This window comes from Cololabis saira, chromosome 4, assembly GCF_033807715.1.
Source record: "Cololabis saira isolate AMF1-May2022 chromosome 4, fColSai1.1, whole genome shotgun sequence".
Taxonomy (NCBI): Eukaryota; Metazoa; Chordata; class Actinopteri; order Beloniformes; family Belonidae; genus Cololabis; species Cololabis saira.
Window position 1 is genome coordinate 5589023 of NC_084590.1, and position 20535 is coordinate 5609557.

General features: G+C 39.8%; 1 protein-coding gene across 1 annotated transcript; it reads right to left on the bottom strand.

Annotated features, from left to right (window-relative positions):
- Positions 1 to 1784: 1784 nt before the first annotated feature.
- ppm1da (protein phosphatase, Mg2+/Mn2+ dependent, 1Da) lies at positions 1785 to 20014 on the bottom strand. The gene is made up of 6 exons (XM_061720169.1): positions 19286 to 20014; positions 15052 to 15280; positions 11697 to 11821; positions 7271 to 7452; positions 5917 to 6141; positions 1785 to 2416 (listed from the first exon to the last, which is right to left on the bottom strand). The coding sequence occupies exons 1-6, from the start codon at positions 19899 to 19901 to the stop codon at positions 2033 to 2035; spliced, it is 1761 nt and encodes a 586-aa protein (XP_061576153.1). The 5' UTR covers positions 19902 to 20014; the 3' UTR covers positions 1785 to 2032.
- Positions 20015 to 20535: the final 521 nt, after the last annotated feature.

Genomic DNA, 20535 nt, shown 5'->3' on the forward strand with positions numbered 1-20535 from the left:
AGAAAGGTCTAAGTAACCCCCAACAACAGAAAACGGCAGGACAGTGAACAGAGATACTCCCCTCTCAAGAGGGATTAAGAAGTGTAATGGACTTGTACTTCGTAGTGCCGCTTGCAGCACAAGATTATCAGAAATATTAGATGTAAACATTTTTTTATTTAGTTAGTGCGAACCAAAAGTATCTACTCTAGATTCACCTCGATGTTCAGCAGGAAACATGGAGAAAGGGATCTATTGTTAAAGATACACATGCCAACTTCTGCAAAACCAGAGGGCTCCTGAAAGGCATTCTTGGAGATTTAGAAAAAAAAAAAAAAAAAGAAGAAAAGAATCACACCTTGAACCACAAATGGATGGAGCGAGCTCAGGGAAGTGAGGACACAAAACAACTACGAGCATCATCGCCGACTACAACCAGAAAACATAACTCAGGGAGTGGACAATTCCCCCAAAATTTGCTGTGCCATTAAAAACCTAAAACCACCTTCCACTAATAAAAGCGTCATAAGGGGACTAAGGCGCCATATCAAATGTGTACTTTTAAAATATAATTGACACCCATTACATATATTTCTATATTCATAAAAACCATGTACTAGCTTACTTATATGAGACGGTAGCAGCACCCTCAGGTTATATTCAAGACAAATCTCCAGTGATTAAATAAAATAATGCATAAATATGTTGAACCATAAGGTCTGCACACAATGACATGCTGACAGAGCGAGGAGTTGAATGTGAAAGCTGTGATGGAACTCCTCTAAAAACAGATCTGATGTTCTTTCATCATACAATAAAGGAATGTATAAAAAAATATATCTGTTTTACATAAACAGTTTGACTTACTTAAATATAAAATACATATTACAGCTATAAAATACATATTATTTACACCAGGAAAACAAGTCACACTTAATTGTTTCAACTGTTACCAGAGACGGAGGTGAAGTAAGACACAAAGTTCCAGTGTGGAGGATTTCAGGTTATATATTGGCTCAAGTGCCCTAAAAACGCTCATCGCTAGGCTTTTATTTGGGCCATGAAGTGTCACGCTAACACATTTCTACAGCAGCCCGGTAGAAACAAACTAACGAGAGAAGGCTGTTCATGTTTCAGTTCAACATTTCAAAGGCCAGAGCAACATGAGGGCAATTTAAAGGAGCAAGAGGCTCCTTTTAAGAAATGAGACTCTCTAGCGCCACCCTTCACCACGACGGCCGTCGGGGGTACTGCAGCCAACAGTGAAGCCGGCACGGGAGAACGGGGAGAACTCACATGCAGCGTCATGTGACGTCACATCTGCAGGACAGCGCGGGAAATTCCGGCCCGGAATTGCAGCACATTTTGCAGCACACAGCCTGATCAAGGCAAAGGAGAGATACACTAGAGGAAACATTCTTTTTGGTTTGGAACGCTTCATCTGACATTATTACTAGAAAACTTAAAACATATACAAATTTTTTTCATAACTCCTGCCTCAATCCGGCCTCATGCTCCTTTAAAGGACTGTCTCAGAAAATTAGAATATTGTGATTTTCTGTAATGCAATTACAAAAACAAAAATGTCATCCATTCTGGATTCATTACAAATCAACTGAAATATTACAAGCCTTTTATTATTTTAATATTGCTGATCATGGCTTACAGCTTAAGAAAACTCAAATATCCTATCTCAAAAAAATAGAATATTCTGGGAATCTTAATCTTAAACTGTAAGCCATAATCAGCAATATTAAAATAATAAAAGGCTTGGAATATTTCAGTTGATTTGTAATCAATCCAGAATGTATGACATTTTTGTTTGTTTTTTAATTGGATTACAGAAAATATAGAACTTTATTACAATATTCTAATTTTCTGAGACAGTCCTGTATATGCACTTTGGCCAATAGATGGCGCTACATCCTACACACTGCTCCTTCATCAGCATTTCAGGACAGAACTGGAAAACAAAGACACAAAGAGAATTCATCCAAGACGAGTGTGAGCACGTTTAAAGCCAGGTTACTTTGACCTGCAGAGCGTCAGTGTGTCAGTACACACACACGCTGGTCTTGTTATGCGGCTGGAGAACTGGAGACACGTTGTTAGACTCCTTCTGCGTCTTCTCCGCATTGTGTTGGACCAACGGCAGCCTGCCACGAGTCCTGCGCCGGCCCTTTTTTGTCAACACAGCTGAAGGCGCTGGTTGGTTGGTAGTCCTTTTGCTGCTGGCTCTCCTGCTGCTTATCGTCCTGTCGGCTGGATGCGAGTGGCCGGCCGGCTCGGGGCTGTGGTTGGAACACCGTGGAGTCAGAGCGAAGGGCTCGGAAAGATCCGTGTGGTACAGGCTGCTGCTCCCCGAGAGCCCGTCCCGTCGCTCCAGAGCAGGGAGGAAGTCACACACGGCAGAGGTAGAGTCTTCCTCCTGAGGATGCTGCAAGGAAACAGGACAATGACGCCAAACTGCAACACTTTCTCATCAAAACTGCAACCAAGCAATGGAATAGAATTCCAAATATCCTAGACTCAAAACCCAATCTGTAGAGAAGAAGTCGACCCCTGCAAACAAGTGCTCCTTGATGTTATGTTATCTAGATCCACTTCCATTTTTTAAAATGCTCGTCCACAGCTACACTTGTGTGTATATGTGTGTGTGTGTGTGTGTATATACAGGACTGTCTCAGAAAATTAGAATATTGTGATAAAGTTCTTTATTTTCTGTAATGCAAAAATGTCATACATTCTGGATTCATTACAAATCAACTGAAATATTGCAAGCCTTTTATTATTTTAATATAGCTGATTATGGTTTACAGTTTAAGATTAAGATTCACAGAATATTGTAATTTTTTGAGATAGGATATTTGAGTTTTCTTAAGCTGTAAACCATGATCAGCAATATTAAAATAATAAAAGGCTTGCAATATTTCGGTTGATTTGTAATGAATCCAGAATGTATGACATTTTTGTTTTTGTAATTGCATTACAGAAAATCAGAATATTCTAATTTTCTGAGACAGTCCTGTATTAATGTAATTGTATGTAATCCTGTAATAAATAATAAATTAATATTTATTAAAAATGGTTATTGGTGCAAACTCTGATAACTACCGGTATACATTGTTTGAAGTTGTTGATGTTATAAAATGTATGAACATGTATTGTTTTTATTTATATCTAAATGTTAAACGGAATGACTTTTTGTTTTTTCTTTATTTACTGTTTTTCTTTTCTTTTTTTATATGCTACCTCTTTAGGTTTTTTGTTGTAATGTACTGTGTATTGTGTGTCAGACCCCAGGAAAAATAGCTGCAGTTTTGCTGTAGCTAATGGGGATCGAAATACTATCCAAAACTACACTTTTCCTTTTCTCACCTTCAATTCTAAAAAGCTTCTTGTTTGAATCTCCACCTCGGAGAGGCGGGACACCGCCACAAGCTGGTGGCGGGATCTAGCAGCGCGCTGGCAACCGAACAATACTTCACATCAGCGTGCCAAACTTCCCATCTTCTTATCCTTAATTAGTGCAGACATCTTCAGTCTCTGGTGGATGTCATTAATGTTTCATTTGATCCTTACTCAATGTGAATAGGGTACCCAAGTTGTGCCCTGAGGATAAAGATGGGACCATCAAACAATGGCCACGGTTACATGATGTTTTTTTAAATAGTTTTTTTGAATAGAAAATAGTTTAATTTGGAATAATTAATTCCAAATTAAACTATTTTTCTTCGAGTTTACATGGAAATAGTAATTCTGAATTGAGGTTTACATGGAAACACGTTTGATGGTCTTTCTCCAATTCCTCTCCAGGTCTGGGGGTTGGGAAGGTTCTGATTGGATAGGGGGGGGACCGGAAGTTAAACTACCGGAAGAAAAACTAACTTAGTCGCTACAACTTTGAAAAGCTCACAATTGTTATGTTTCCTGTTTCCATCTGTTCTTTTAATTATTTCTATTTATTAAATAAAAGGTCTCTGCTCTTGACCAGCGTTTACTGCTGCTGCATCTTGAAACTTTGTTTGGAAAACCAGCCCAGTGGAATATAAGATCATGGAGACAGACGGACGAGGGAACGAGCAGAAAGAAAGACCGGAATTAATTTAAAGAGGAATGATTGACTACATTTACATGCAGTCAAAATTCAGGTTATTGCTAATATTCCGGTTACTGAAACATTGGGAATATTCCGTTTACATGGTAATTAATCATTCGGGATATCTGGATCAAACCAGCGACGCACGGAGAACATCATGACGCAATTACCGTCATTTCTGTTTCTTCTTCCTGTATCCAAATTCAAAACAAATGCTGCTTCGTGCAACTTTTCTCTCACCTTCTTGTAAATCTTCTATCCCGGTACTTTCTACCGTCTACAAATGCAGAAATGTTCATATCCTTCATTACATTTATGAAGTGATTAGTCTCCTCCTGGTCTTGGTTTCTCCGTGTTTATAAGAACTTCCTGGACTCAAAAGACCAGGATTCCTTGTGAACAGAACATGTGCAGAAAACAGATTCCTGTTCCGTTTGATGGAGATATTCTGTTTGGCGTTTACATGACCCAATATTCGGGTTTTAAAAAGGAGTAACCCAGGCCAATTCGGGTTATTGTATACATGATCGCGGAATTATTCTATTCGGATTTAAAATCAGAATAAACCAGCCACTTACTTCAGAATTAAGTTTAATTCAGAATTTAGGTGTTTACATGGTAATTTTTACTCGTTTTAAATCGGATTTAATTTTAATTCTGAATTAAAGAGGAATTAATCTTCACTCATTATTCATACGTTCAAATGATCCCAACTCCTTGCAGGACGGTTACTGACTGCACACGTACTGCTAGCAGCAGTAAAACTGTATAGAACTTGTGCGAACAATAACAAAAATCAGCAGGACTGGACTACGTGCTAGAAATAATGACTTATGATATTAAGCTCCCATACGCAGTGCCCACAGCACGCGTGGAAACAGCAACTATGACATCACACAATATTGGGTTTTTCGACACAAAGTAACCAGTGCGCTACATGTCTCCGTCTTGACCGTTTTCCAGAACTTTCTAGCGACAGAGCCACACGATGCAAATTTATCCAAGAAATAAGAAACTTTGGCTTTTCTGACTGCCTGGGTTTATTTGTTTCCACATTGCCGGAAGGCCAGCCAATCAGAAGGAGCCTGGGAGGACCTGGGTTTCTGCCATAAGGTGTTTTTTTTGGGCGGATTAAAGTAGCCAGATCACGGGAAAACCAAGGCCTGAGGCCAAATTCTTCAACTGCTTCGTTGATTGCTGGTTTTGTTTATTTATATATACACACACACACATTTGTGTAAAGCTGATTTATGGTTCTGCGTTAAATCGACGCACAACGTACGTGAAGGAAGGAAGGAAGGAAATGAGCCTGAAAGAAAGAAAGAAAGAAAGAAAGAAAGAAAGAAAGAAAGAAAGAAAGAAAGAAAGAAAGAAAGAAAGAAAGAAAGAAAGAAAGAAAGAAAGAAAGAAAGAAAGAAAGAAAGAAAGAAAGAATTCCTGTTGATGAGGTTTTTGTGTAACAAACATGGCGGATCTGAGTCATTACAGTTTAGTTACAAAGATGGAGTTGAATTGGTATTTTTTTTATCGTCATTTTTATCGTTATGGGGATAAATGGCAGAAATGATCGTGATAAATGTTTTAGTCCATACCGCCCATCCCTAATATACATATATATGGTGTTGCATTGACACCACAGGAATCATTGTTTTTCAATACCAACATACGGGGCTTTAGGAAACCCAAACACAAACTGATTAGTTGATGCCCATAGACCTGTGAATTCCTATCAATCCCAATATTAATGTATTGAAAGTTATTTGCATACCAGATAGCAGTGAGCTGAGTAAAACGCTGTAAATGTGGGGCTTCAGAAGGAACTTTGGCCCCGTCCTCACCTGAAGGAGAGGAGTGTCTGCGCGGGATAAGGAGGGTGGAGGACACTGGGACACCTTGGACAGGTCCAGCAGCACTTCTTCGTGGTGCAGTGTTTCCTGAGAGTCTCCGGGCTCCTGCAGGGTGATCACGATAGCGCTGGTGTTGTCGGCACGCAGCATTCGCTGGCGCCAGCGCAGCAGAGCGTGGCTGACCAGCTGCCTCGCGCTCGACGACCCGCACGGCGCCTGCAACACCAATCTTTATTATCACACTGAAACTGGCTGAGAACAGGTGGATGTTATTGCTTTTTAGAAGTATTTAGTAGGGGTGTAACGATACACTAATCTCACGATACGGTACGGTACACGATATTGAGGTCACGATAACGATACGATACGATATCATAGCAGTATTTTTTTTAACAACCTTGAATGAGGAACATGTGACTGGAAAAAATGGTCTTTTATTTGAAAGACACAAAATACAAAACAATACTGTGCGTTTGCCCTATTGTTCCAGTTTGTAATGCTTTATAACTGTTTAAGTTTTAAAGAGAAAGCCAGGCCAAACATTTTCCACAAACTGAACTAAAAGTAAATGTCAGGTTTGCATTAAACATCTTCAGTTTCTTACAAGTAAAAATATTTTACCACAAACTAAATATTTTACCACAAACTGAATATTTTCTCTCACGTATGACTTGACTTTTTTTTTCCCAGAAATTTAACAACTAAAATTAAATAAATAAATAAAAGTAAATAAGTACATACAATTTTACATCATAAAAAAGATTGATTCATGCTCACCTTATAAGTGTAAGAGGAGATTTATTTTTGTTAAGAAGGTTATTTTGGTAATTCAGGGTTCATTATTTTATAAATATATTCTTTCTATTCTGATGTAAATCAGGGACTATAATGACACTAGTCAGTTTATCTGTAGTGATTAGTCTGTTTTAGATTGGGCGGAGTGATACGCCACAGTACGGCACTAGCTGCTGTGTTGATGTTCTAAAATCCTACACTGTTGAGGGACATTAAAGTACACTGGAACTCAGCAGAAGTTGTCCCCGTGTTTATCCTACTCACCACCCCAAAAAGGATTAATTTAATAAGGTAAGGCTTAACTCTACACCAGCCTTACATCAGTAAAAGTTCAGAGCTCAAAACGGTACTAGTTTCTTCTGAGTGGAGGAAGATTTTGGTCCGCGGGTCGAGGCGCGGTCGTTACTAGTCAACACAATAGATTAATATTAATAACCCAATATCAGATTCAGTTTGCCACCTCCACGGCACGTATTGTGACGTTTTTGTATCGCAAAATTGGTGGCACGATATATTGTTCCACCCCTAGTATTTAGTTTCAACACCTTACCATGTCCTCGTCGTTGTTCTGACACATGGAGATGGCTTCTTGAGGCGGCACCATGTTCCACAGACCGTCACTACCCAGGATGATGTAGCGATGTTTCTGGGGGTCAAGAACCACCACACTAGTGTCGGGGTCTGGAGAAACCACAAACTCCCCGCTGTAGAAGTCGTAGCTCCACAGATCACCTGATGAAAGGAACAAACGTTGGACGTAAGGAATCGCCGACTAGAAGACCCTCCTCTTCATGCCCACTTGGAGAAATCTGTTTGACTTGGGGAGGATGGGATAGTCTGCTTTATATATTTACATTTATGTTGCACCAGTTTATTTTCACTACAGTTTTCTTTACTGCAGAATACTTGTGTTGTAAAACAGGCCAGACACAATACTGCATTTGCGCTGTATCCCAGTTTGGGGTTTTTTGGTAACCGACATCAGCCAACTAAGGAAGAGTATTAGGGCCAGGCAGGGGAGAAATAAAAATAATATTTGAGAGGAAGATTTTTTTTTCATTATGAACTTCGAGAAAAAAGTCAAAATGTCGAGAATAATGTTGAAGTACAATTTCGAGAAAACAGTCAAAATGTCAAAATGTATTTAAACTTTATTCCCGAAATTCCAAATTTATTCATGAAATATTCACGAAATTTCGACTTTATACACAAAATTTCGACTTCATTCTTGAAATTGTATTTCAAAATTAATCTCGACATTTTGACTTTTTTCTCGACATTTCAACTTTTTTTCTCGAAGTGCACAATAAAAAAAACTCTTCCCCTCTCAAATATTTTTTCTCCTGCATGGCCCTAATACTTTTCCGTAGAAAACACTTGAATATGGGGTGAATTCAAGAGCAGCTGTGCGCTGCTAAACCTTCACATGTCCATTATAAATATGTACTCTGATTCAGCGGCCCTGAAACTGTAGTTTAACCTCAACAATGTGCTGGGATTTGTTGCTTAGGTTTGTTTGTTACGAGGCTGTTCAGGAAGGACACGTCGGAGTACTCAGTCACTGTGGTAACAGCTTATTTCACTCAGGACACGTCCCCCGTTACAACTGACAGAGGTTACGAACTGGATTTTAATCTTAGAACGTCTTTAAGAATCCGATTTAAATATCAGGGTTCATACACATTTTAACCAACAAATTTCCATGACTTTCCCATGACTTGGCAGCAAGTTTCCATCACTATACATGAGCTATAAAACATCAATGTATGAATGAAATATAGGAATAAAACTATGTCAAAAGTCATCACAGTGGAGATCTAATGACAATTATGGTTTTATACAAAATAAACATTTTTTTAAACTGACACCGATATACAGTATATCTCAAAAGTGAGTACACCCTTTAGATTTTTGCAAATATTCTGTCATATCCTTTCAGGGGATAACACTATCTTAATGAAACTTTGATATAACCTAAAGTAGTCAGTGTGCTGCTTGAATAACAGTATAGATTTATTGTCCCTTGAAAATTACTCAGTACACAGCTGTTAATGTCTAAACAGCTGGCAACAAAAGTGAGTACACCCCGTAGTGAACATGTCTAAATTGTGCCCAAAGTGTCAATATTTTGTGTGACCACCATTGCTATCTAGCACGGCTTTAACCCTCCTGGGCATGGAATCCACCAGAGCTGCACAGGTTGCTTCTGGAATCTTCTTCCACTCTTCCATGACGACATCACGGAGCACACGGATGTTGGACACCTTGCACTCCTCCACCTTCCTCTTGAGGATGCCCCACAGGTGCTCAATTGGGTTTAGGTCTGGAGACAAACTTGGCCAGTCCATCACCTTAACCTTCAGCTTCTTCAGCAAGGCCGTTTTCATCTTGGAGGTGTGTTTAGGGTCATTATCGTGTTGGAAAACTGCCCTACGGCCCAGTTCCCGAAGAGAGGGGATCCTGCTCTGCTGCAGGATGTCACAGTATATATTCGAATTCATGTGTCCCTCAATGAAATGCAGCTCCCCAGTGCCGGCAGCACTCATGCAGCCCCAGACCATGATGCTGCCACCACCATGCTTGACTGTAGGCAAAACACATTTGTCTTGGTTCCTCACCAGGGTGCCGCCACACACGCCGGACACCATCTGACCCAAACAGGTTTATTTTGGTCTCATCAGACCACAGGACATGGTTCCAGTAACTCATATTCTTGGATTCATTGTCTTCAGCAAACTGTTTGCGGGCTTTCTTATGCATCGGTTTCAGAAGAGGCTTCTGTCTGGGGCGACGGCCATACAAACCGATTTGATGCAGTGTGCGGCGTATGGTCTGGGCACTGACAGGCTGACATCCCACTTCTGCAACCTCTGCAGCAATGCTGGAAGCACTCGCACGTCTGTTTTTGGAAACCAACCTCTGGATATGACGCTGAGCACGTGGACTCAACTTCTTTGGTCGACCCTGCCGAGGCCTGTTCCGAGTGGAACCTGTCCTGGAAAACCGCTGTATGATCTTAGCCACTGTGCTGCAACTCATTTTCATGGTGTTGGCAATCTTCTTATAGCCAAGGCCATCTTTGTGAAGCGCAATAATCCTTTTTTTCAGCCGCTCAGAGAGTTCCTTGCCATGAGGTGCCATGTTGTCCAGCATTCAGAGAGAATTGTGCCCAAAACACCAAATTTAACAGCCCTGCTTATCATTTACACCTGAATCCTTGTAACACTAACGAGTCACATGACACTAGGGCAAGAAAACAACATCATTGGGCACAATTTAGACATGTTCACTATGGGGTGTACTCACTTTTGTTGCCAGCTGTGTAGACATTAACAGCTGTGTACTGAGTAATTTTCAAAGGACAATAAATCTATACTGTTATTCAAGCAGCACACTGACTACTTTAGGTTATATCAAAGTTTCATTAAGATAGTGTTATCCCCTGAAAGGATATGACAGAATATTTGCAAAAATCTAAAGGGTGTACTCACTTTTGAGATATACTGTACCAGCACTATGTTGTAGTATGTGTATAGTAATCTATAACTCTAATCGATCTGCATGATGTGCAAGATGCTCGGCACGTCACGCGTGGAAACGTGTGAGACTTTTCGATACAAAATATTTATTGATCAATTTTAATTCTACCTTATAGGCTGTTATTACTAAATGTTATCATTAAGTGAGAAAAATAAATTCCAGGACTTTTCCAAAACTTTTGGGATGAACTTATGTTTCCAAAACTTTTCCAGGCCTTGAAAATGACATTTTCAAATTCCATGACTTTTCCAGGTTTTTTCAAAACATACGAACCCTGAAATATGGACAAAAATAATATTTCTTGCTACAACTGAGCAGCTCCATTTTCTTTTCAGATCTTAAATTTTATTTATACTAAAGGTTCAAGTTTTTAGAGAATTTAAATTGAGACAAAAATTGCGCTGGATTTTTCAGTCTTGTCTGCGTTGAAACACAAACATAATACGGTAAAAAGAATCAGGTCACGCTGATACGCGGTGCAATAATCAGACCAACGCTTTTGTCTCTGTTCATGTTACCTCCCTTACAATTAACCAACCAATATGAAGTTGGGTCAAAATATTGAAAGAGTTCCAGAATATAAATATCTTGGTATTTGGCTGGACCAAAAACTCACTTTCAAGCATCATATCACCGTACTTGTTACAAAGCTGCGTCAGAAAATTGGGTATTTTTATAAATACAGAGAAAATGTCCTGCAGAAAGCGGGTTATTTAGGCAGATCTTCCTGTCAGTTCTGGATTATGGTGATGTTATTTATCAACACGCATTTGCTTCCACCCTAAAATCACTTGATGCTGTTTATCACTCAGCTCTGAGATTCATCACTGGTGACAGTTATTCTACTCATCACTGCATCTTATACGAAAAACTTCAATAAATAATACATTCACATGTTGCTGTTAACAACAAACGGTAAAACAGCACAGGACTCCTTATTTACATTCTGGACTCCCCTTTCTGTCAGATGTGATAGGCATTGGTTTCTCTTTGTTTATAAAGCTCTAATTGGAAGGCTTCCTCATTACCTTAGCTCCTTACTGAGGTGGCATAATGGTAGATACTCAACCCGCTCCTCTGATTTTCTCATGCTGGAAGTGTCATGTCCACGGACTGAATTGGGAAGTTGGAACATTTTTCAACATGCATTGAAGTTGGAAACGTTTGTGCAACTTGGTCAATTTAAATCCTTAATTGCTGACCATTTTACTCATGTTTGTAATTGTTTTTAATTTTTCTCTTTTATTTTTATTGTACTATTCTTTTTATATGGTTGTTGTACATTCGGCATCATTGTAAATGAGGGCTTGCTCTCTCGATGATTTCTCCGAATTCAAATAAAGGTTGATGAAGTTTGTTTATGTACCGACAACCGTTTTGTTTAATGGCTTTGTAGTTTATAGTTTCTTCAGTGCCAGATGAATAAAAGCACCCACCTAAAGCCCTGGCTACGGCCAGGAAGGGAATCTGGTCGATGACGGTGCTGCGCCGGACCGGGCCGTTGTGGCTCAGTCTGGGTCTCTTCCAGACCACCCGGTTCACTCCAGACTTCTTAATCACACTGTCACCAGAGAAGAGAGGGAAACACAAGAGCTTCTTTAGACAGGCAACGTCCACACACATTCCAGAGTCAGTTTCAGACATCCAGGTGTTTATTGATTAGTGTGTGATTAACTTGTACAGATGGCACATAGTGTAGTTCCAGTGATGACAACTTTAACAACGTAAACGGGTCAATGACGAATAAGGATCTTCAACAGGTCAATTTTAAAATAATAATAAAAAGAATATCTATTACAGTAGTTCAAACATTAAGAATGTTGTGTACACATAAATTCATAAACAAATTTCAAATTAAGTGATTTCAGAGTTTTTTTGTCAAGATGAATTGGCACTAGCCTTAAAAAAAGTAATGTGGTGCAACCATGATTCATATTAAAATTAATTAATTTTCTTAACATCTTGAAATCTTTTTTTTTTACAAGTTTTCAGTATTATACAAAAATTGTTGTTTTTTAATGGTCGCCACATGATATTTCATAAAATGGACGGTCAAACTTTGTTTGTATATTATGATGGAAATATAAATACAAATGTGTATAAATCTTATACACTACAAGATACTTCAGAAATCATGCCAGATAGGGCAGAAGATTGATTTAAATACATTTACAGTGATTTCAAAAAAGGTTTCAAAACCAGAGTCCTGGTGGGACGATCGCACCACATGACATTTTGACGCTTAAAACAACAAAATCCCAAATAACTAGTATTTTTGTAAAATTCAAGTGAGTCCATATGTGGGACAGGTAGGTCATATATATATATATATATATATATATATATATATATATATATATATATATATATATATATATATATATATATATATATATATATATATATATATGGTATTTTTTTATCCATTTAAACCTTTTTTGAATTGAAAAAAAATCTGTTTTTCAGAAAATATAGGCGTCACGTCATTGACCCAAACACATGAGTTCAGTCTGAAATTTTGTATGAACTAAAAATGTCAGATTTGTGTGTGTTTTTACACAAAGCCTTTATTATATTATATTAACACATGCAGACTTAAGACAAACTTCTAAAAACTGAGCGTTGTCATTTGAAAACAAAACCAACTCGTCTTCTGCACATTTTTTTTTATTAGCCTCTATTGATCCCAAAAGGGAAAAATATTTATTCTCTGCTTTTAACCCAATAATCCAACCCAACCCTTGGTTGCAAGCCATGGACTTGAACCAACCCCCCCATTACACCACCAGAAACATACAGTTGTGTCAAAAAGTGTTTGCCCCTTCCTGATTTCTTATTTTTTTGCACTTAATTGTTTCAGATCATCAAACAAATTTAATTAGACAAAGATAACACAAGTAAACACTAAATGCAGTTTTTAAATGAAGGTTTTTATTATTAAGGGGGAAATAAAATGTAAAAACATAAATTAACCGTGGTTTATCTCATCTTTGGAAAGCTGAGTTGGCCTAGTCGAAGTCTCAACATGAATCTGATTGAGAAAACTGCATTTTGTGTTTACTTGTGTTATCTTTTTCTAATATTTAAATTTGTTTGATGATCTGAAACATTTAAGTTTGACAAACATGCAAAAAAATAAGAGATCAGGAAGGGGGCAAACACTTTTTCATACAACTGTATATTGCGAAACCATTGATGCTCACAAAGCATAAAAGCAGCTGACGGGTCCTCTGGAAAATACCTATTTTGCAGAATTTTAAATAAGTGCAAGTAGGCAGTAGTAGTATTAATTGAGATATTGGCCATGTAACAGCTGAATGCAAGGATAATAAAGTCAGCAACACATTAGGGCGTTAACAAATGAACGTTTTAGTAGCCAGTTGATTTTTGTTCTTTTTGTGGAAACTCAGAAGAACACAGTTAAATTTAAACGCAGTAGCGTGGATGTCAGGTGTAATAGTAACAAAAGCATTGTGCTTTAAAATTAAAACATGAATGCAGATGCTTAATAACACACTTGTGTGATGGTCCATTATAGTCAAATGCAAAACTCTTACCAATAGAAATGCTGGATTATATCAAAAACACCATCCTAGTTTACATATATCCAAAACATAGGACATTTTGATTTGATGTTTTGCCAAAGATGTTTTTCTGGGTTTTAATCATTGCTTTGGGGCAGAAAAAGGGCCATCGGGGTCCCAAAGGAAAAGGAATTAAAGCAGAAGTTTGTTATCCTGGAAACGGTCTTAGATTAATTCTAAATTTCCCCAACAGTGTTTGCTTTTATTTTTTTTATATCTAAAGTAGGAATGTCCCGATCAGCTTTTTAGGGCCCCGATCCGATTCCGAGTCATTTGATTTTGAGTATCTCCCGATCCGATGCTTTCGTAAAGGATTAAAAAGATGATCAAATGCAAAACAAACGGGTCCAGGTTGTCCCAGGTTGTTTATTTTATTCTTATTTTATCATTTAAAGAATCAAACGTTTGTGTTTGAAGGACCTACAATCTTCCTGGTGGTAGACGGGTGTCCATCCCGCTGCCTGCGTGGAATCCCCCCCACAGCGTTCTTCATATTAGCAGCGTTGTCGCACAAAATTACATCGACAAGTTGCTTGCTGATACACCGGTTGTTTAACATTTTCTCCATCATCTGTTTGATGTGCTGATCAAAATAATGAGAATAAAATACATAAATGATCCCTGACCGGGATGCAACGCCCAATTTCAATCAAGTCTTAACGCTTGTGCTGTGTTCAGGTCAAGGGAGGGTGAAGGGAGAAAAGAAGGAATGAAGGAAAGAAGGAAGGAAGGAAGAAAGGGAGTGAGGAAGGAAGGAAGGAAAGATGGAAGGAAGGAAAGAAGGGAGAAAAGATGGAAGGGAGGAAAGAAGGGAGAAAAGATGGAAGGAAGGGAGAAAGGAAGGAAAGAAGGGAGAAAAGGAAAGAAGGGAGAAAAGGAAAGAAAGAAGGGAGGGAAGAAGGAAGGAATGGATAAAATAAGGAAAGAAGGAAGGAAAAGCAAAGCAGGTAATAAAGGAACGAATGACGGAAGGGAGGTAGGAAGAAAAAGGAGTAAAGGAGGGTAAAAAAGGAGGAAAAGAGGAAAGGAAGAAGGAAGGAGAGAGCATGGCAGGAGGAAAGAAGGATAGAAGAATTGGGTCATTTTGACCCAAAGACAGTACAAGTCTTAAAACAACGTGATCGGGCCCGATTTCCAATCACGTGATCAGATCAGGACATCCCTAATCCAAAACTCATCTCAATAGTGTACGGAGAGACAGCTTTACCTCCCACCAAGACCTTCAATACGCTCCCTCTCTTTGGGTAGTTCAGGTTTATGGTCTTGTGTGACTTCCACGGCTCTGATGAAGGGGACTGAGGCGTCGTCCTGGACCCCCAGAACCACAGAGGAGTCCCCAACGTGGGCCACGTACATCCGGTTTCCTCTGAGCACCACAACGCTGGCCGTGGTGCCGGAGGTGCTGGGGAGGCCTGTCAGGGTTTTGGGCCATTCAGCTGACAAGATAAAAGAGAGGAGATGAACACGATTACCAGAGGTGTCTTCAGTATTCACATTCATTACTCAGGTAGAAGTATATATACTAGAGTTTAAAAATACTCCTGTACAAGTTGAAGTATCAACTCAAGTAAAAGTATAAAAGTACTGGTTTCAAAACTACTTAAAGTATAAAAGTAAAAGTAATGTAAGGGGGAAAAAAGCCATTAAGGACAAAAGCCATTGAAAATGAATGTATCTTAGTATAATGTAAACATATTAAAGAAGCATATATGTGTACTATTGAGCATTAACATGTGTTTCAGAGAGCAGCAGATATGATGACTAGTTGCCTATAAGTATTGTAATGGTGCAAAAAGTCAAACTTCATGTTCATGTTATCATTTATCCTAACCTTTATTGGAATGTACATCCAAGTTTAGTTGCAGGAATCTGAGGGAACAGATGTAAGAACAAAACTGGACAAGAACATCTGAAACAACCACAACCAAATTCACTCTATCCGGATGGAGCAATTTAACTGGATAGTTTTATTTAAAGGCCCAAATGAAATAGAGTAAGGAGGCTGTTTTTAAAATGTAAGGAGTAAAAAGTACAGATAATTGTGTGAAAATGTAAGGAGTAAAAGTAAAAAGTCGTCTGAAAAATAATTACTCCAGTGAAGTATAGATAACCAAAATGTATACTTAAGTAAGGTAACGAAGTATTTGTACTTTGTTACTTGACACCTTTGACGATTACTAGTCAAGTCATGTTCAGAAAACAGATCCCTGTACATTTCACTTATGGACTTATAAAAGGTTTTCGGCACCCTGAGTCCTTTTGTTTCATCAGAGCTTCATTGGCATACATATTTACTTGTTTTTTTAAGATGCAAACAGAAAACATGGCGACGCTGTCACTTTCTGTTTGTATTTCAATACAGACTTGGAAACACATAAATAGGTCATTTAAACTCTGATAAACCAACAAGACTGCGCGTGACCAAGACTCCTGCACAGTATTACACTGAACTACACATTTAAAAGCAAAGTCAAATTGAGTTAAAGAAAAAAAATAAGAGAAAAGCGAGTTTCTAAAATGTATTCATCAATTATCTACGAAAGAGTATTAGGGCCATGCAGGAGAAAAAATATTTGAGATGGGAAGATTTTTTTTTATTGTGCACTTTGAGAAAAAAGTTGAAATGTCGAGAAAAAAGTCCAAATGTCGAGAATAATGTTGAAATATAATTTCAAGAATAAAGTCTAAATTTTGTTAATAAAGTTGAAATTTCCCCTTTTTTCCTCAACATTTCAACTTTATTCACGAAATTTTGACTTTTTTCCTCAACATTGACTTTTTTCTCAAAGTGCATAATGAAAAAAAAAATCTTCCTCCTCTAAAATATTATTTTTATTTTTCTGCTGCCTGGCCCTAATACTTTTCTGTAATTATCTTTGGTGGAGTTCATGCCTAGTAAAGCCGAAGGACAGCTCATGTGTCTTTAGTCCAGGGGCCAGAGCCCAAAATGTCACTTGCCAGCACCACTCAAGGTGACAAAACTTACTTATGATTTTTGAAAAGATCCACATCTATAGATGATATTTTGGTATGACAACCCTTCTTGAGTGGCATCTGGATAGTAGTTATCAGCTCATGAAGTTCAGAAAATGACATTTTAGACCAGGGGTAGGCAACCCTGGTCCTCGAGTGCCGCTGTCCTGCATGTCCTGATTCTAATTAATCCTCGTCATCAGCTTGTCATCCAGGTCTGCACAATTCTGTTGATGACACAGGTACTTTTATCACGGTGTGCTGAAGCAGGGTAGCATCTAAGACAGGGGTGCCCAATCCTGGTCCTCGAGGGCCCCTATCCAGCATGTTTTAGATGTTTCCCTGCTTAAGCACACCGTGATAAAAGTAGCTGTTTCAACAACAGAACTGTTCAGACCTTTATGACAAGCTAATGATAACCACTAATTAGAATCAGGTGTGAGGAAGCAGGGAAACATGTAAAACATGCTGGATAGGAGCTCTCCAGGACCAGGATTGGGCACCCCTGTTTTACATGCTGCTGCATATCCTGGTTTAGACTCATGTACAGGATATATGTTAATGTTTCACAATATTGTCTTTGGTATCATTTTAAAGGGGACCTTTGAAGCATTCATTCAAGCTAAGATGTGATACTTTTCCTGAATCCTTATGGTCCCGTGAGTTTCCAGTTTTTGTATTTTGTGTCTCTGTTGTTCCTAGATGACACAGGGATACAAGATAGTATATCATTTAGGTGAAAATTGTGTAAAAAATTACCTCTATGTTGGTCAGGAAGATTCACATCTTAGCTTGAATGAATGCTTCAAAGGTGTCATTTAAAATGATACCAAAGACAATATTGTGAAACATTGATAGATATCCTTTACATGAGTGTAAACCAGGATATGCAGCAGCATCTAAAGTGTAATTTTCTGAACTTCATGAGCTGATAACTCTGATACAACTGCCACTCAGGAAGGTTATCGTACCAGAATATCATCTATAGGTGAGAAACACGTTTCACCCAAAGGTTTTTGACCTGCAGGACTTCTCACGTGAAGCTATTATGTTTGGACTTTCAATGGACAATAACATCGATGATTTCCTTATCAATAATATTATAATTCTAGCTAAATTCCACATCCACAAATCTAAGTATATGAAGGTGAAACCTCGTTTTTGTGTATTCCACAACGAATTCCTCCATTTTTTTAAAGCCCTTAAACTCATGACAAAAAGAAATGCAATACAACTTTTGAACACAATTGAAGAATATAATTTATTGGATAAGCCCTAGTTATTTTCCTTTTTTTATTTTATTTTTTTTCCTTCTGTTCTCTCTTTATGCACCTTTTCCCTGATTTGTCTGATACCACGTGACCAGCTGGAGTCAGCTGACCAGGTGAGAACCACGTGACCAGCTGAATCAGCTGACATGTCCCGGCATGTCCTCTGGTACCGGCGTCTGGATCGGTACCGACCAAAACACTGTCCCGACTCGAGCTCAAGTCTTTGACAGGAAAAACGTATTAAATAAATAAATACAAACACAGAAGCAACCGTGTTTACCTCTAGCAGCGAGAGGGAGCTCAACTTTGTTCACCTTTTGTTCGGTGACACACCGGTTAGTTACTGCTGACTTCATTATTAGAGCCGTTTTTATGTACGGATGTCAAAAATAACCAGCCCACCGCGGGTTATTTATGAACTACAATGGAAACACAGACAAAAAAACCCCCAAAAAAACAAAAACAGCTGAGCTTACAAGAGTCTTTCGGCGGCGGATGTCCCGCAGCTAAAGGCTGATTCATGGTTCTGCGTTACACCAACGCAGAGCCTACGGCGTAGGGTACGCGGCGACGCACGCCGTACGCCGTAGGCCATGCCGTCGATTTAACGCAGAACCATAAATCAGGCTGAATCGGCCGGAGCCATGAGCGGCGCAGGCCGCGGCTCCAGAGTAATGCTGCGTTCCATTTACCTCGGAAGTCGGAACTCGCAACTGGGAATGACGTCACAGCCGAGTTATCAGCGTTCCAGTTACAAAGTAGGTAAACAAGTTTGTAAATCGCATATACCACATGAAAAATGTAAATTACACTATAGCAGCATATATATGCCGAACAATACTTGTATACGACTGATTTAGTGTGGCCAAAACTAGAAATGAAGTGCTACGAATTTTTACAGAGCTCTCTTCTAGGCTACTGTTTACAACCGGGGCAGCCATCTTGGAATGTGAACTCGGGGGTGGTGAAGACCCTCCCACTTTCCCAGTGGGAAATCCCACTTCGAGGGGCGTTCCAGTTGAAAATTCTGACTGGGAACTAGGAAATCCCCACTTCCGAGGACAAATGGAACGCGGCATAACTGGGGATCAATCAATCTACATGCAAAAGAACACATGTGCAGCATGAAGCATCATGCATGAAAACTGGCAGTTATTCCTCCCAACTCGATAAAACTCCCAACTTGATCAAACTCACGCAGCTTCTTCCACATGGCGTGGTGGCAGGCTACGAACCCCTTCCGTATGGCGGCGCACACCTCCCGGTCACAGTCGGACCAGAACCCCCGCTGCTTCTTCACGAACTCCCACAGCTGGTCCCGGGCGAACAGCGCGGCCTCGCGGCCCCCGTGGCCGTCGAACACGGCGAAGAAGGCCACGGATCTGCGGGGGTGGTGGGGGTGTTGGCCGGGGCTGCAGCCCGCAGGTCCTCCGGCCCCCGGCGGAGCTGCAGCCGGGCTGCCCGGAGCTGCAGCCAGGCTGCCCGGAGCTGCAGCCGGGCTCCCCGGACCTGCAGCCGGGCTCCCCGGACCTGCAGCCGGGCTGCCCGGCGGACACGTCTGCACGAATGCATGGTTGCATCCCGCTTCCCCCGGTTCACAGGGGCCGTGTGTCAGCCCCGTGGTCTCCTCGGGCTCGGAGGTGAAGTGTAGATCCGTCTCCGCAGCCCCCTCGCTGCTCTCCTCTCCCTCTCCCGGCGCCGGCTCCTCTTCCCCCGGCTCGGGCTCCACTATCACCTCGGTCACATCTTCCATGTATTTCCTGCCTCCTTGGTCGGTAAACACGCTCACTCGCATTAATAATGCATTCTCCATGATGGCGGATATTGGAGGTTTTTAAATGTTGTTTTAGATCCGTGAGTGTATAAAACTGCGGGAGCAGAAAGGAGAAATGTCCTGCCTTTGTTTATGTTCGAGCGTAGTAAGCATGCTCAGACCGCACAGTGACGTCATGCTCCGCCTTCTTCTATGACGTGGACGTGGCAGCGTCCATGCAGCTGCTGCCCTCTAGTGGCCGATTACAGTTATAACACATGGATCTGTAAAGCTGCTGCCCTCTAGTGGCCGATTACAGTTATAACACATTGATCTATAAAGCTGCTGCCCTCTAGTGGCCAATTCAAGTTCTAACCAGAGCTGGGTAGAGGAGCCAAAAATTGTACTCAAGTAAAAGTACGGTTACTTCAGAATAATATGACTCAAGTAGAAGTAAAAAGTAGTCATCCAAATAATTACTTGAGTAAAAGTAAAAAAGTACTTTGTGAAAAAACTACTCAAGTACTGAGTAACTGTTGAGTAACGTCTGATTTATTTTTTTAGCACAACTTTTCAAACAGTTCCCTCCACCCACTCTCACCTCTTTCTTAGATTAGATTAAACTGTCCTTTATTTCTATCCTAATGGGGAAATTCACTTTTTTTATTGGATCCATCCAACAAACAGACAAACA

What these genes read in the sequence shown, in the direction of transcription:
- ppm1da (XM_061720169.1), bottom strand. Translation starts at nt 19,901, where the DNA reads ATGGAGAATGCATTATTAATGCGAGTGAGCGTGTTTACCGACCAAGGA. An exon ending in CGCCATGTGGAAGAAGCTGC is followed by an intron (nt 15,281 to 19,285) that starts GTGAGTTTGATC and finishes TTATCTTGTCAG; the next exon opens with CTGAATGGCCCAAAACCCTG. An exon ending in ATTGAAGGTCTTGGTGGGAG is followed by an intron (nt 11,822 to 15,051) that starts GTAAAGCTGTCT and finishes CTCTGGTGACAG; the next exon opens with TGTGATTAAGAAGTCTGGAG.